This window comes from Cydia strobilella, chromosome 7, assembly GCF_947568885.1.
Source record: "Cydia strobilella chromosome 7, ilCydStro3.1, whole genome shotgun sequence".
NCBI lineage: Eukaryota > Metazoa > Arthropoda > Insecta > Lepidoptera > Tortricidae > Cydia > Cydia strobilella.
In genome coordinates this window covers 14,761,400-14,775,873 of record NC_086047.1, presented here as the reverse complement: position 1 = coordinate 14,775,873, position 14,474 = coordinate 14,761,400, and the positions used below count along the sequence as shown (strand labels likewise).

The following is a 14,474-nucleotide window of genomic DNA, read 5'->3' as shown; positions in this document are numbered from 1 at the left end:
AATTTGTTTCAAATTTTCTATGCCCTAGGATACGAGTATGAAAATTTTTGTCATGGCAAATTCAAATGAAAATGGAAAAGTGCAAACTAAGTACAAATATTACCTATTCAGCTTTACAGGTAGTGACTGTATGAATAATTTGAGCTTGCGGCTTTATAAAGAAAATTGTAATATTAGCTTTTAATAAACGAAAGCAAGCAACCTAAGTCTAAAGCGAGGTTTAGACTAGCAAGAACGCATGCTATTTTCGTTACATTGCGGTATCTGATCAAACTTTTGAATACAGTTTACTTTAGTAGTCGGCAATGTAACTTAAATTGCATGCAAGTTCTTGCTAGTCTAAATCTCGCTTAAACTTGGTCTTTTATTCAGTCCCATTTGTAGTAAGCTTACGTAAGTATAGTCAGCAGTAAAATATAATTAGTTACGTAAATACTCAAAGTGAAATGCAATAAAAGTAAGCAGGATGTTCGTTACTTATTTCCATTTATTAAAAAGGTAATATTTTAATGTTTTAATGTTTATTATAGTCTAATGACTACTATTCTATTTATTACAATTGTCATTATAAAAAAATTAAAATTATAAAAAACAGAAATGACCAACAACAAGAACATGACGCGAGCCACAAGTTGGCTTGCCATTGCTTGTATTTGATTTCACGATACAATACTGTTATTAAGTTTCATGGTTAGTTACGTCAGTCCTCAAATGCTGGCTTGCCTCACCAACTCGTAATTATTGGTAGTCTTTCCAATTTTCGGCTGCGCTGCCGGTTGGGTCACCTCCGCCATGTAGTTTTCTAGCGACTGATTCCACGTGTTCGCATGTAATGTCTACTTCTAGTAGCGAGGGCAGTTCGGAGAGGCCGTCTGGTGTTGTAAACATGCTGGGATCGGCGTTAACTGCGTGGGGATGTTTTTGGAGCAAAGCGTCCATGACGGTTTTACCAGTTGTGTCGATTTCGTCTTCAGGTTTAAGAATTTCGGTTGTATTCTTCGTCAAAAGCCAATTTAGGGCTTCTCGAGTTTTTCCTCAAAGTACAAGTGAAAATATTTGTGATTCCTTCGTTACTTATATGCATATTTACTTAGTTTATTTTGCCTGCATGTAAAAAATAGACAACGTAGGTAGCTTAGCAATAAGTAGTTACAGAAAATGAATATTTTTATTATTTATTTATTACCATGTTTTCTGGCAAAAAAATATAACTGATTCATTTATTCATTTAGTCAGTGACTGGTTCACAGTGTTATTAAAAAGGTAATAAGGCTCTATGTTACTTCCTTTGCTGACTGTACAGTGTACACCTTCCTTTATAAAGTAAGACTTAATTTAAACTTTCTTTTTGTGGAAATCTTTAAGCCGAATAACTGAGTCGTTGCATGAATGGTGACAGCTTGCCGCGTAATGGGTTTTCTCCAATAAAGTAGAAGTAAATGAAAAGAACGGCCGTGCAAAGTATGGGACGAACAATAGTGGTCGACGAAAGCGTTAAGACTGTAAAACGTAACAGATTGTTATTGGTTTTGCGTTGCTGCCCACAATGGAAAGTAATGGAAAATAAATTGTTAGCTTCATTGTGAGCTGCGCGACCAAATAATAATTCCCGTTTATTGTTTTTCGCGCCATTGGAAATATTGGAAGATGCGTTTTCCGTTAACGATTGTACGTTTGAGTGCGCTTGGGAAATTTTATTGCTTCAATTACGACAATTAATTTTATTGCTGCTTCGAAATAATTAGCATTATTTATTACACAAGGGACTCCTGAATGAATAGGCACGGACATAACAAGGCAGAAATATGCAATACTCACTTCGTACATTATTCATGATATTAATGTTACATTTCAGTGATCATCTATATATATGTATAACTATTCCCGAAGGCATCAAATAATGAATGCATTTATTTTCAGTCAGAAAGCGGATATATTAGCCATGTGGCCATTATTGTGCTCAAAATAAAATCTTCACAAGCAAATGTCGGGCTTAATGCCAAGGGGTAAAGTAGAACCAGACAAGCAGAGGTAAAGTAGAAGGATAATTATATTTTAGAATAAATACCTACTCGAGCTATCGAGTATTACATATATTGTCACGGCTGTGAATTTAAGTTACCTACCTACTCACGATAATAAAGAAGGAAACAATGACGAATAATATAAGTAAACCATTAATTAAGGTTTTGTATATAAGAGAGTGATGTTGTGGTCGCGGGTAGATTGTCTCAAGTAATTCAAAAAGACTGCCACATTATTGTTGGCGTTCTTCGCATGAATAAAATCGCTCGTCATTTGCACTAAGCTGAGTAATCCATTGCTCTCGACAATGTAACTCCTCAATAAATGATTTTCTCCGCGGATAATAGCGGCATTTCTACTGTTTATTGTGGACTCAATCCCCAGCTATGATTGATTAAAGCTTAGGAACTCGTCCAAGGGGAAATTACTGGGTTATTTTTGTAAGCGCAAGAAATACACACATGTATTGAGCTAAGATTTAGGGAAGTCTTTGGGTGTTCTAATTGCCTATGGGTGAATTCATAAGAGCTGACACGAAATTATTTCCATAACGTTTTTGTATAAGCAATTAAAGCAAAAGAAAGTTCCTTTCTAATGAAAGGAGACTTCCACTAATAGATACTAGAACTTAAGAAGTAGGTACCAGTGTAGGGTGTAATTAATTACTTCTGTAATTTAATTATTAATTGAAATACATGTAATTGAAATACATGTAGTTGAATTACTTGCAATTGAAATTACTATATAGTTTTGTAATTACAATTACATTAATTAGTCATTAAATTACTCAATTACTTTCTCATACAACACACACACACACACACACACACAAATACACACTTAAACCAAACCGAGAATTATCCATAGAAAAATCATCTTGTAGTTTGTGTTAAATTCAAGCAGTCGTTATCAGTTCAGAATTGGTAGGTATCGACTATCGGTAGGTAGGTGCCGACTATTGGTAGGTGTCGACTATTGGTAGGTGCCACTATTAGCAGGTGCAGACTATTGGTAGGTAGACTAGGTACCAACTATTGGTATGTGCCAACTATTAGTAGGTATCGACCATTGGTGGGTGCAGACTATTGGTATGTTTTGAATTTTAGGTTGGTTGTAAAAAATCTAAATATTGTGTGATGTATATGGACGAAACCTTCCCAGTAGTCATTAGCTCGCATTTATAATATTTTAATCATCACCATTCTCCTGGCGCATTCCCTATTTGGGGTCGGCCCTCCTGATACTTGATCGCCACTTGTTGCGATCTTTAGTCATTGCTGGCGTTAGGCCTAGCTCCGTCATGTCCTTGGAGATGGTTCTAGTCCAGTTGGTTGGCGGGCAGCCTCTGCCTCTCTTGCCCTCGTCTATAGCCATAACTAGTCTCGTCATGTGGTGTTCGTCTCTGCGCATTACATGGCCATTTGGCATACTAAGGTGGACTCAGACCGAGCTGGACGCCCTGGATCGGAGGGTCCGTCTAATGCTCACCACACACCGTATGCTACACCCACGCTCGTCAGTTATGAGATTGTACATCTAACGGAAGTGTGGAGGTCGAGGCTTCCTTAACGCCAAAGATCTCCACAACCGCGAGGTGTGCAATCTCAGGAATTATTTCCTTAACAACAAGTGTGGTATGCATCGTGATGTGGTGGCAGTGGACAGGAACTTCACGCCGCTCTCCTTGGCAAACGAGAACTGGCACAAACCTGTGGTACAAAGTGCGGGCCGCAGGGCGGTATGGGAGAGTTAGGTGCTACACTTGCGGTTCTACAAGGCCCTCATGGGACCCGATGTAGACCTGCTCGCGTCGGAGAACTGGTTACGATTCGGGGACCTCTTCGGAGAAACCGAGGGTTTTGCCTGTGCAATTGCGGACGAAGTTATGATGACGAACAACTATCGGAAATATATCCTGAAGGACGGTACGGTCGACATTTGTCGGGCATGCCGCCGTCCCGGAGAGTCACTCAGGCATATCATTCCCGGTTGTTCTCATCTTGCTAACGGCGAGTACTTGCACAGACATAATCTCGTAGCCAGGATTATTCACCAGCAGATTGCTCTTCTATACGGCCTTGTCGACCGCGAAGTACCGTACTACAAGTATTTACCTGCGCCAGTTTTCGAGAATGGTCGTGCCACGCTCTATTGGGATCGATCTATCATCACTGACAGGACTATTGTAGCCAATAAGCCTGACATTGTGATAATAGATTGATCGCAGCGCCGGGCCGTGCTCGTCGACATCACCATCCCCCATGATGAGAATCTCGTGAAAGCCGAGAAGGACAAGTCCAGTAAGTACCTAAACTTGGCTCAGGAGATAACCGCCATGTGGGATGTTGATTCGACGATCGTTGTCCCGATAGTCGTTTCAGCGAACGGTCTCATAGCGAAGAGCCTCGACCAACACCTTGAGAGACTCTCGCTAGGTGGTTGGATCAAGGGTCAGATGCAGAAGGCGGTGATCTTGGACACGGCGCCCGGCGTCCGCCGGTTCCTCTCTCTGCGGCCCTAACCACCGGCAGCTTGGGCCCTGCCCCGCTACTGGCGGCACCCTAGGTTAGGTTTTTTATAATTTGTTTATATGTATTTTGTATTGTTTTGTAAGTGTTTTTATATTTTACTTTTATATGCATATTATAAAAAACCTAACGTAAGAAAAATAATAAATAAAGGGAATAATAATAATAACATTTATTTAAACATTATTTACAATAAACATTTTATAAATATAATTGAAAATGCAATTACTTTTTACAAGTAATTGTAATTAGTAATTGCAATTACATTGTGTAAAAGGAAAGAATAATTCTCGTAACTCCATTATGAATAGTACCTATGTACCTACCCGAGAATTCAAGAAATACCTTATTTTTAAATCACTCCATTTTCAACTCCCTTAATTAAATAAATACTTGCCTATATTTTGTAGAAAGTAAAATTATAGAGAAAATTAAACTTCAATAATTTCAACGTCGTTTAATTTCTAATCTGTATTTATTTAAATTTACATAGATCTGTTTCATTATTATTTACACATTTTAATTAATCCATTTATTAATACAAACTATAGGTACCTATTTATTCTAAATCAATATAGATAAATTAGGTAAAACTATTACTAGACATTAAATTAAAAGTGGAATCTCGTAGCAAAAAACGTTACGTGTGGGAAACACATAACATAGTATAATAATTTCATGGAACTAACATTTTCTCCAAATGTGGACTCAATCTTTTAAGGATTTTATAAGTTAAATAGCTTGAAATGAAATGAACCAGATTTACATTCATGTGTCTTTTTGTAGCGCTCGCAACATTTTACAAGTAATGTAAGTGTTTTATGATATTTTATTTTTTGCATTATGTTTTCGATCTTGACAGAATTAAAGACAATATTTAAAACACGCCGCTTTAAGATGGCTTCTAGTAATATAAAATCAAATGTATAATATTATTTTTCAATCACAGACTTAATGTATGCAATATGCAATGCTATCCGATAGCGCTATTTGACATTGTTTCTCGACAGAACTATGTTGCCAACCCAGTGGCCGAGAAAATGTTGAGCAAACTCAACAAGGTTGTTCTTTTAATATTAAAGCTCCGCGGCAATGAAACTCATATTTTATGTTGACTACATATGAGCGCCTTAGCGAACCCGACAACCATGTTCTGCAGTGTTTGAAAAAAAAAGTATGACAAAGCACAATAATGCTCAAACTGCTCAACATTCTCGCTAGCCTACTGTGTGACAATGTTATTATTTATTGCGTAGATTTCACTAAATTATGTCAATTCTTAGTATTGTTAAACCAAATTCCCCTTTACTTTGGTCAGAAATACTAAAATAGAGTCCACTTAATCCATCAGTCTTCGCTACCATTGTTCCAAAAAATTTAAGATGGGTATTACGAAAACAAAGGGTGGCTTAGAACAGCCAAGAGAAACTTAGGCAAGTCAGTTCACTTAAAATGAACCTTTTTACGCCTGACTCTAAAAACTATTTACACAATTTTATTGTTTAGACGAAACGTCTATTCATAATAGACTTTTTAACCCTTTACCAGGCTAAGGGATATATATTTCCCACATACGGCACTTCAAACATGTGTTCTATTTTCAATGAGTAAGACTGACATTCGATTATCATTTTTGAACTGTCAGCCTGGTAAAGGGTTAAACACTGCCAATCCCAATACAATTCTTCGAGAACACATACATACAAATACATATTCATATCGACTACTCGCCATCACCGAACTAATATAAATATGATCATTGGTGAGGTTTTCAAAGGGCATTGTCTTTTGGTTGTTGATAAGGATCATTTCTAATTATGTTTTTATGGCAAGAGCACCTTATGCGATCGTACCCCTTTTAGTTGAGCACGGCACATCCACGAAACCTTGAGGTCGTAGTATTATTATATTATTTAGTGGCGTACGTCACGGTCGATTACAAACTGTTTTGTGATGTACGTGGTTTATTGTGCGATGCGTCTGACAAGCATTAATTGACTACTGGTCCTGAAAACTGGTTACTGGTAGATACTGAAAACCATAGAAAATCCATCAGATTGTTTTATTCTGAACCAGAATTGTCAATTTTAAATTCGGTCATTAGTGTAAAAATTGTATGTTTAGTTCCCTTCATATATTCCTACTCGATCAAAAAAAAATTATCTTTCACATTTGTTTCTGAACGTAGGTACCGTGTATACTGAGTATAGTAAGAAGGAGATTCTTAATGTGTTTTCAGATTTTCAATGGGTTATATAACAAGTTATAAAATGACTCACCATGTACTAAAAATACTAAAATCTTAATCAATAGTGTAGAAAATAAATGAATTTATTTAGTTTCCGTACAGCGTTATGTATTCCAATACAATGATAAAAAAAGTTACATTGCGTTGAAGTTACTAAAATAGGTATTAAGAAGGACAGTGGCATCCGTGGCCCTTATCTGAAATGATGTCTTTAAAACCAATTGGTGTAGTAATTAATTCGTGTACCTACAACATAAATGCGTTTATCGCACATAACTACTGCGCGATTTCAGTCGGTGGAAGTTCTATTAGACCTTTCGTAAAAACGAACCATTATATTTATCACAATGTATTAACTATAATATGTTTGAAATGCATAGCTTTCTATTCATTTAATAAAACCGTCTCCATCCTATATTTACTAAATATTTATTCTATACTTTGGCCAGTGTGACCTATGACTAAGATTTAATACTTATTTTAAAGATCTGTTTGATATAAAACAAACTTGGAATTCTTAACGGAAGATAAATTTCATGCTTTTGGATATGTTTTATGAGTTTGTACAAAATGAGAATCACAATCAGTATGAAGACCTTAGAATTGATTTTGTACTAAAAATAACGTGAAGATGACTACCGCATGTTGTACAGCAGCGAGGCGAACGCAGCTGGTATCCGCCATGATCTGAAGATATTTGAATCTGAAACAAAAGTACATCATAAATCGCTCATTTTCTAAATATTCCCCGGCTCACTAAGTAACAATACAGTAGCGGCAAAAACTATCATACTGCAATTTTTTACAGGCATTCACCCGAAAATTCATGAAATTAGACTATATATATATATCATGTAAACAATGATTGCATCATCATCACGACCATATATATATAGTCGTGATGATATATATATATATATATATATATATATATATATATATATATATATACGTAAGTCCCACTGCACGTGGCAATGTGGGCAACCACGTTAGCACAATGCGGATTGGGGACTTCACACACCCCAATTAGTGTATGTTGTGAAACTTATAAATATTGTATTTCTTATTTCAAAAACAGTCACTCACAATCGAATCTTACCAACGATAAAACCTAGATGGATCGATTTTTCTGCCTCGTTAGCCTCCAGTTTAAAAGTTAAATCGCATCACTACTTTACAATTTAGAGTACCCACCGGGCTACCGCGAAAACTCGGGCCAACTAATAATTTTCAAAATAAACCCTAGCTTACTCGAATCGTCGTTTTCATACTATATTGTAAATTAAATCGAAATCGCTGTAGCCGTTTTTGAGAAATTATTAAATAATATATGCAAATGTATTTGAAAAAATATGATAGATCATTTGCCGCTACTGTATATGTGTTGTATTAAGTATTACGTAAACCCATTATTAGCACTCCACCCATTGCCACCTTCAACCTTATTTTCAGGAAGCAGTATTCAATACAAAAATAACTGCCAAAGTTCAGTTAAAGTAGTGCTCCTAATAATTAGTTTTGTACTTTATATATGTGTGTGCTAATTATGATATAATTTTTTTTATTCGGTTTTACAAAATTAAGCGTTCGTACTCTAATCTACTGACCCGCATGCAGTCCAGCAGCCTCAGAAAATAATCCAATATACGAACCACGTAAAAAATAGCACCCACTTTTCTAGGCACTGCCGAATCGAGTCAAGTGGATAAAGTAATCGAAATCTTGCAATAAGACGGATCGACTTGTGGAGAATCGTTCATCAACATATTTCTAAGAGAAAATACTTGAGATTTTTAACAAGATTACCAAAACAACACCAGCGCTAAGTGGTTTCCATTTTAATTTATCAGAGTGGAGCTCGTCTGGAACTGGTCTTAGAAAAATTCTACGTTTTTCGTTTAAACTAACTTAGACGTGTTTTCTGTTTTAATATTTAAAACAACGAAATTGTGATAGTATTACCTACAACAATTTCATTCAAAGTTGTTCAGCTTAGTTTTTAAGTACACAATGACAATATTATATTCAAATTCTAGAACGGTTGTTCAACGAGTCTACCAATAATATAAACATTGTGAAAATTAAAGAAAAACACGTTTTACATTTTCGTAGAGCTTACACGATATCATATCTGTATCCTTCAATGGTGTGTTGTATTCCGCATTATGGATGTTTTTAGAATTAGAATGAAATTGATGAAAATTGCTATCATTTTTTTATATATTATAAAAAGTGTTAACTATAATATCTAAATACGTTTAAAGAAGACTCCTAACAAGTATGAAAAGTTTCTGTAATTTTTCAATGTGGAAATTTCGCAATTCTGGAAAATTTACGACGGTAAATTTGTAGTAGGTAGTAGTAATTTCTACTTGGTGTATAATTTGCTTTGCTGTAGGTATAACTCACCTTTGGCCCCATTTCGCACTCCTAACACGGAGGCCACCTCCGGCTGCTCCATATCAAAGACGAGCTCCGCGCGCGCCGCATACAAGTTGTATATGCTGGCGATGCAGGTCAGGCGCAGGCTGCCGCGCTCGAACGCCTCGTTGCGCACCACGAATGATACTTCTCCCACTGAGACCAGCCGGTTGTCCGGCCCCGTTCTTTCGAATACCGGCTTAGGACTCTCCTTAAATATAAAGAAAACTATCGTAAGATTCACTTTGGGTAAATATGTAGTAAGGTTCTGAAATCTGTGTTACGCATAAAAACTATCCTGTCCTTCCCGGGGCCTCAAATTGTCTGCTGTCAAATTTCATCTTAATCGGTTCAGCGGTTTAAGCACGAAGAGGTCACAGACAGACAGACAGAATTACATTCGCTTTATAATATTACTTAGTAGGGATTAGAAAAAAAGCGTGGTAAAGGTATGCAATTTATAAATTACTCTATATAGAGAATATTAAAAAATAACACAACAAAAATTTTGTAACAAAATGGAATGGAGGTCAGTAATCCTTGGTATTCACTGTTTGCGAGTGATACCTTGAGAAAGAGGGCGTTTCATTATAATAATAGGTTAATTAGGTAATCTTACACACAAAATAAACTAGGTACATTGTTTCTAAGAGCAACATGCGAGTCGGATAGATTTCAGGATCGCTCAGATAAAAGTCGCCCACGTAAATGGCAACTGTTATAGCAGGTGTACCTCCTTTTTGGCGAAATTTATTTCGCCAAATTTCACTTGGCAACCAACTTTTCGCCAAAGTTTCATTTGGCAAACCAATCGTTGGCATAACCTTACTTCGCAACCATTTCATTTCCCAACCCCATACTTGCGAAATGAAAATGACGTACTAGGTTGCGTTAGGTTAGGTTGGATTATGTAAATTTGCGAAATGAAATTTCGCCCAACTAAAAATATGGGATAAATAGTTTGGGAACTGAAAGTTTGTCAAGTAATTTTAGAATAGAATAGAATAGAAATCATTTATTCAGACAACACATCAATACAACACAAATATAGCAAATACAAGACAAAGATAAACGAAACAGTAGAAATAGAGATGTGAAGCCGAAATGGTCTCCACTCAGCAATGCAGCTGGCACGACTAGCGTGGTCAACGGCGCTGGTTTTCTGTGGAGCCAGCGGAGTGTGCGGGACAGCATAGTGCGGGACGGGACACGTTGTGGACGACGTGACATAATAATATTGAGTACTACTAATATAAATATATACATCGAATTTATATATATATATAAATATACATAACTTAACTGGTGAATAACTAAAGAACAGAACAGAATAGGTAATAATGACGATGACGATCCGGATTTTTTTAAATATTTAGCTTCAGGCAGCAAAACTTTGTTGGTCCATTAGGTACGCTTTGAGTCTTGATTTAAAGGAACCTATAGTACTGCTCTGTCGGATTGGTGGATCGGATTTTCGCCGAAACATCAGTAAACCATTATAGCAACGATAAGTGGTAAAAATTTTCAATAAAATTTGTGTCAGTCTGGATTTCATTCTTTGGAAAATCCACTGATCATTCTTCATTGCCACAATATTTGTTTCGAAGGTGAAAACTTATTATCCGAGCGTTAATCAGCTTTAAAATTTACTCTGTCACATTATCTAACATAGTTTTAAGTTCCTGCATGTTCGACTAACCTGTTATGGATTTCTGTGGTCCGAAATAAATGATTTTATTTATTTATTTTATTATATTACATACCTTTGGAGGTCGTCGGATCTCCTCCTTATGCAGGTTGATGTAAGACTCATCCAAATATTGGATGTTGCCCTCGTCGTGGAATACGTTGAAGTGTTCATCCTCCGCCTGTTCTGTCGTCGTCGTCTCCGGCTTTGGCGGCAAATCCCATTTGAACCACTCCGGTAACTCGTGTACTAGGGAGTCCAAGTCAATCTGGAACAAAACTACCTGGATTAGATCTTGTAACCTTGGTATTACAGATAACTTGATCTGAAAAGCGGTAGGTACAATTATAGATCACAGCCGTCCTGAGAAATCGTTGGCAACAATAAAGATCTGCTAGGCTTTCTAGTCAAACTAGCATTTTTGCTAGTACGACGACCGGTCTGGCCTAGTGGGTAGTGGTAGTGACCCTGCCTGTGAAGCCGATGGTCCGGTTCGAATCCCGGTAAGGGCATTTATTTGTGTGATGAACACAAATATTTGTTCCCGAGTCATGGGTGTTACTGGTTGTTATCTATGTATATAAGTATGTATTTATGTATGTATGTATGTAAACACTTTATTGTACATAAGACAGATTACAAACACAATAAAAGAACATAAATATGTACAATGTACAAAGGCGGACTTATCCCTATAAGGGATCTCTTCCAGTCAACCGTTGAGCAATTGAGAATGAAACAATAAACAGATCAAGATAGACAAACGAACACTATGAACAGAAAGTAAATTATGGTTCAATTATTACAAACGTAAATAATTAAAACCTGTAATCTAGAATATAAAATAAACATATATATATATACAATACATATCCATATAAACACAAATATATACCTATAAATATATATATATATATATATATATATATATATATATATATATATGTATATATATTATATATATACATATATATATACATATATATATATATATATATATATTATCACAACTAGATAAATAATCTTAGTACTCAACTATGTACAACACAAGTCATCAGAAAGCCACAACTTATGTAATTTTCCCTTGAGTGATGCTACCGACTGGGACTGTCTAAGGGATAATGGCAACTATCTATCTATATAAGTCTGTATATCGTCGCCTTTGCTTAGTTTGGGGCTAGGTTGATCTGTGTAAGATGTCCCGTATTATTTATTTATTTATATTTACAGCACCTCTAACCCATCAAGCAAAAAACATTACCCTCCTTCTGAGGCAGTAGGATAAATAAACATATATAAAGTATACCTACGGTGAAATCTAACAACATGAATTTTAAATGTTTAGTAAATAAAAGCAGTAGAAATTTTAATAAATGTACCTATTTACAAAAACGGGACCACTAGGAACTATACTATACATTCAAACAAAAAAATAATTTTCCAAATCGGCTCAGAAATGACGGAGTTTGAGGTAACATACATACAAAAAAAACAGTTGAATTGATAACCTCCTTCTTTTTTTGAAGTTGGTTAAAAATAGGTTGCGCATGTACTTGTAGTTGTACAATGTAATAAAAGCGGTATTAGCCACGTCTGGCATCATTATAATGAAGAGAGGATCCTGACTTGATATCAAAGTGGTGGAAAAGGAAATAATTATGTAATTAAATGAGTAATGGGCATAATATTTAGTCACTTTACATTTGGGAAACTTTCTGCGATATGATGAAAGGGACTTTGTACTGAATTCCTTCTTTGCTATTCAACATTTAATTACCTTAACTAAATTTAGACTCAAGTTATTTCTATTAAATTGGAATATCCGCCAGTACCTACTCAATGGGAATAAAAATAAAATACAGTCTAGAACGTTGAATTCTGATAATTTATTTACCCTTTATTATAACGCCGAGACGAGGAAAACTATATACCTGAATTAGAAATAGTAATATTATAAGTAGGCTGGAGAGCGATCTCTGATAGATAAAGGGTCCGTAAAGCTTATCTAGTTTAGACAGTGCTGTTTTGTGATTAATGGACTGCAGCACTGCCCACGCCACGCAGCGAGCAAAAACAACAGCGACGTCAAAGTGGAGTAACTGGCATTGTTCGCTCGCGGCTCGGACCCGTGTCTGTGTCCGCTGCCACTTTAACAAGCTTTTAATGCGAATCGCATTTCAGCCGCAGCTTTGAAATACGTTTTCGAATCGACAGAATCAGACCCAGAAAGCAGTTATCTAGAAAAAGTGCAGATTGTGTAAATGAAATGACGGTACCTAAACTATGAAGAAACTATGATACTGTTAGGTAAAATATCCCATGATTCACTAAGTACTAACCTTGTTTTTTTAGAGGGGAAATGCGTTACGCATACTACGCGGGTACGGGCCTGGGAAGGTTATGTGGGACTCTCATATAAGCTGATGAGACCCATGGTTTAACTTAGTGAACATGACAAAGTAAACAGACGGAGTCGATAACGCTAAAACAGTAACTCAGTAACAAGTAGGTACATTAAATATTTACAAAAAGAGAATGAAACCGGATTTGGAAACATTGTTTTCCAGCACTACCAAACGCGGGCAGGTTGCGAGGCCAATGTTACAACGGCCGTTTTTGTAACCACGACCACATTATTAATATTGAATATCGTCTCATATTGGCTTAAACATAATATATATATAGGTATTATCATATTGGCAATTTTCTCTTTGAGGCGAACTGTTATTTCGTACCCCTCGCCTTCAAGAAAACTGGGTGTTGGGAGTCTGACGCCATAGGGTTTATAAGGGAGATGGGATATGGAATTAGGGAAAAGACCTCCGACGCTCGCGGGGGTTCGTACCTGGTGCAAAGGTTGTCCTTTGCCATTCAACCTGGTAACGTAGCAAGTGTGATGGGCACCTTTACACCCGGTACAGCTCATGCGGATATTTTTCAATACAATATTTTATTTATCATACTAGTTGTAGTTTATTATTAGATATATTTAAGTTTTATTTTCATGGTTTACCTAAGTACTATTAATTTTATTTCAATAATTTTATTCGCCTAAATATATTGTTAAAATAAATATGTAATGCTTCTAAAAAAATATTAACAAAAAAAAATAAGTACACAATACACATAAATAAACACAACAACATAACATAAGTCTCCCGGTGAAATAAATATCCATGTTACTGCCACAATTGAGTATTATAAAATAAATACTAAATCACAATTTTATAAGTATATTACCTATTTTTCGTCAAACTATTAACGGTAAAAAGGAGACAGAAAGAGATATACCTAGTTAGGCTCTACGAAAATGTGTCTAACAATTCTTCTTAAACACCTTCAAGTATTATTGTTTTATACGCGGCAACTTCTGCGTGTTTAGGTAAATGTTAGAATTTTAAACGAAATTTCAGCTTTCTAAAACTAAAAACTACTTAGTGACACATTTTACTAAGTAGTTTCCTTTTTAGCGTACTCAGCTCAAAGCTTGAGCAGGTCGTTAAAGCAACGTACTTCGGAACTCACGCTATCTTCGCAGTCTTTGCCAATATTCACTTTACGAAAA

At 35.9% G+C, this 14,474-nt stretch overlaps 2 protein-coding genes across 2 annotated transcripts in view; both read right to left on the bottom strand.

Annotated features, from left to right (window-relative positions):
• Window positions 1-14,474, bottom strand: part of LOC134743223 (uncharacterized) — a 281,924-nt gene that overhangs the window by 220,140 nt on the left and 47,310 nt on the right. The window lies entirely within an intron of this gene.
• Window positions 4,996-14,474, bottom strand: part of LOC134743238 (uncharacterized) — a 66,825-nt gene continuing 57,346 nt past the window's right edge. The window contains exons 5-7 of the mRNA XM_063676645.1: window positions 10,986-11,177; window positions 9,211-9,433; window positions 4,996-7,504 (exon numbers count right to left, since the gene is read on the bottom strand). Of these exons, the coding sequence (XP_063532715.1) occupies window positions 7,437-7,504; window positions 9,211-9,433; window positions 10,986-11,177 (483 nt within the window). The 3' untranslated portion in view covers window positions 4,996-7,436. The remainder of the gene's footprint in view (window positions 7,505-9,210; window positions 9,434-10,985; window positions 11,178-14,474) is intronic.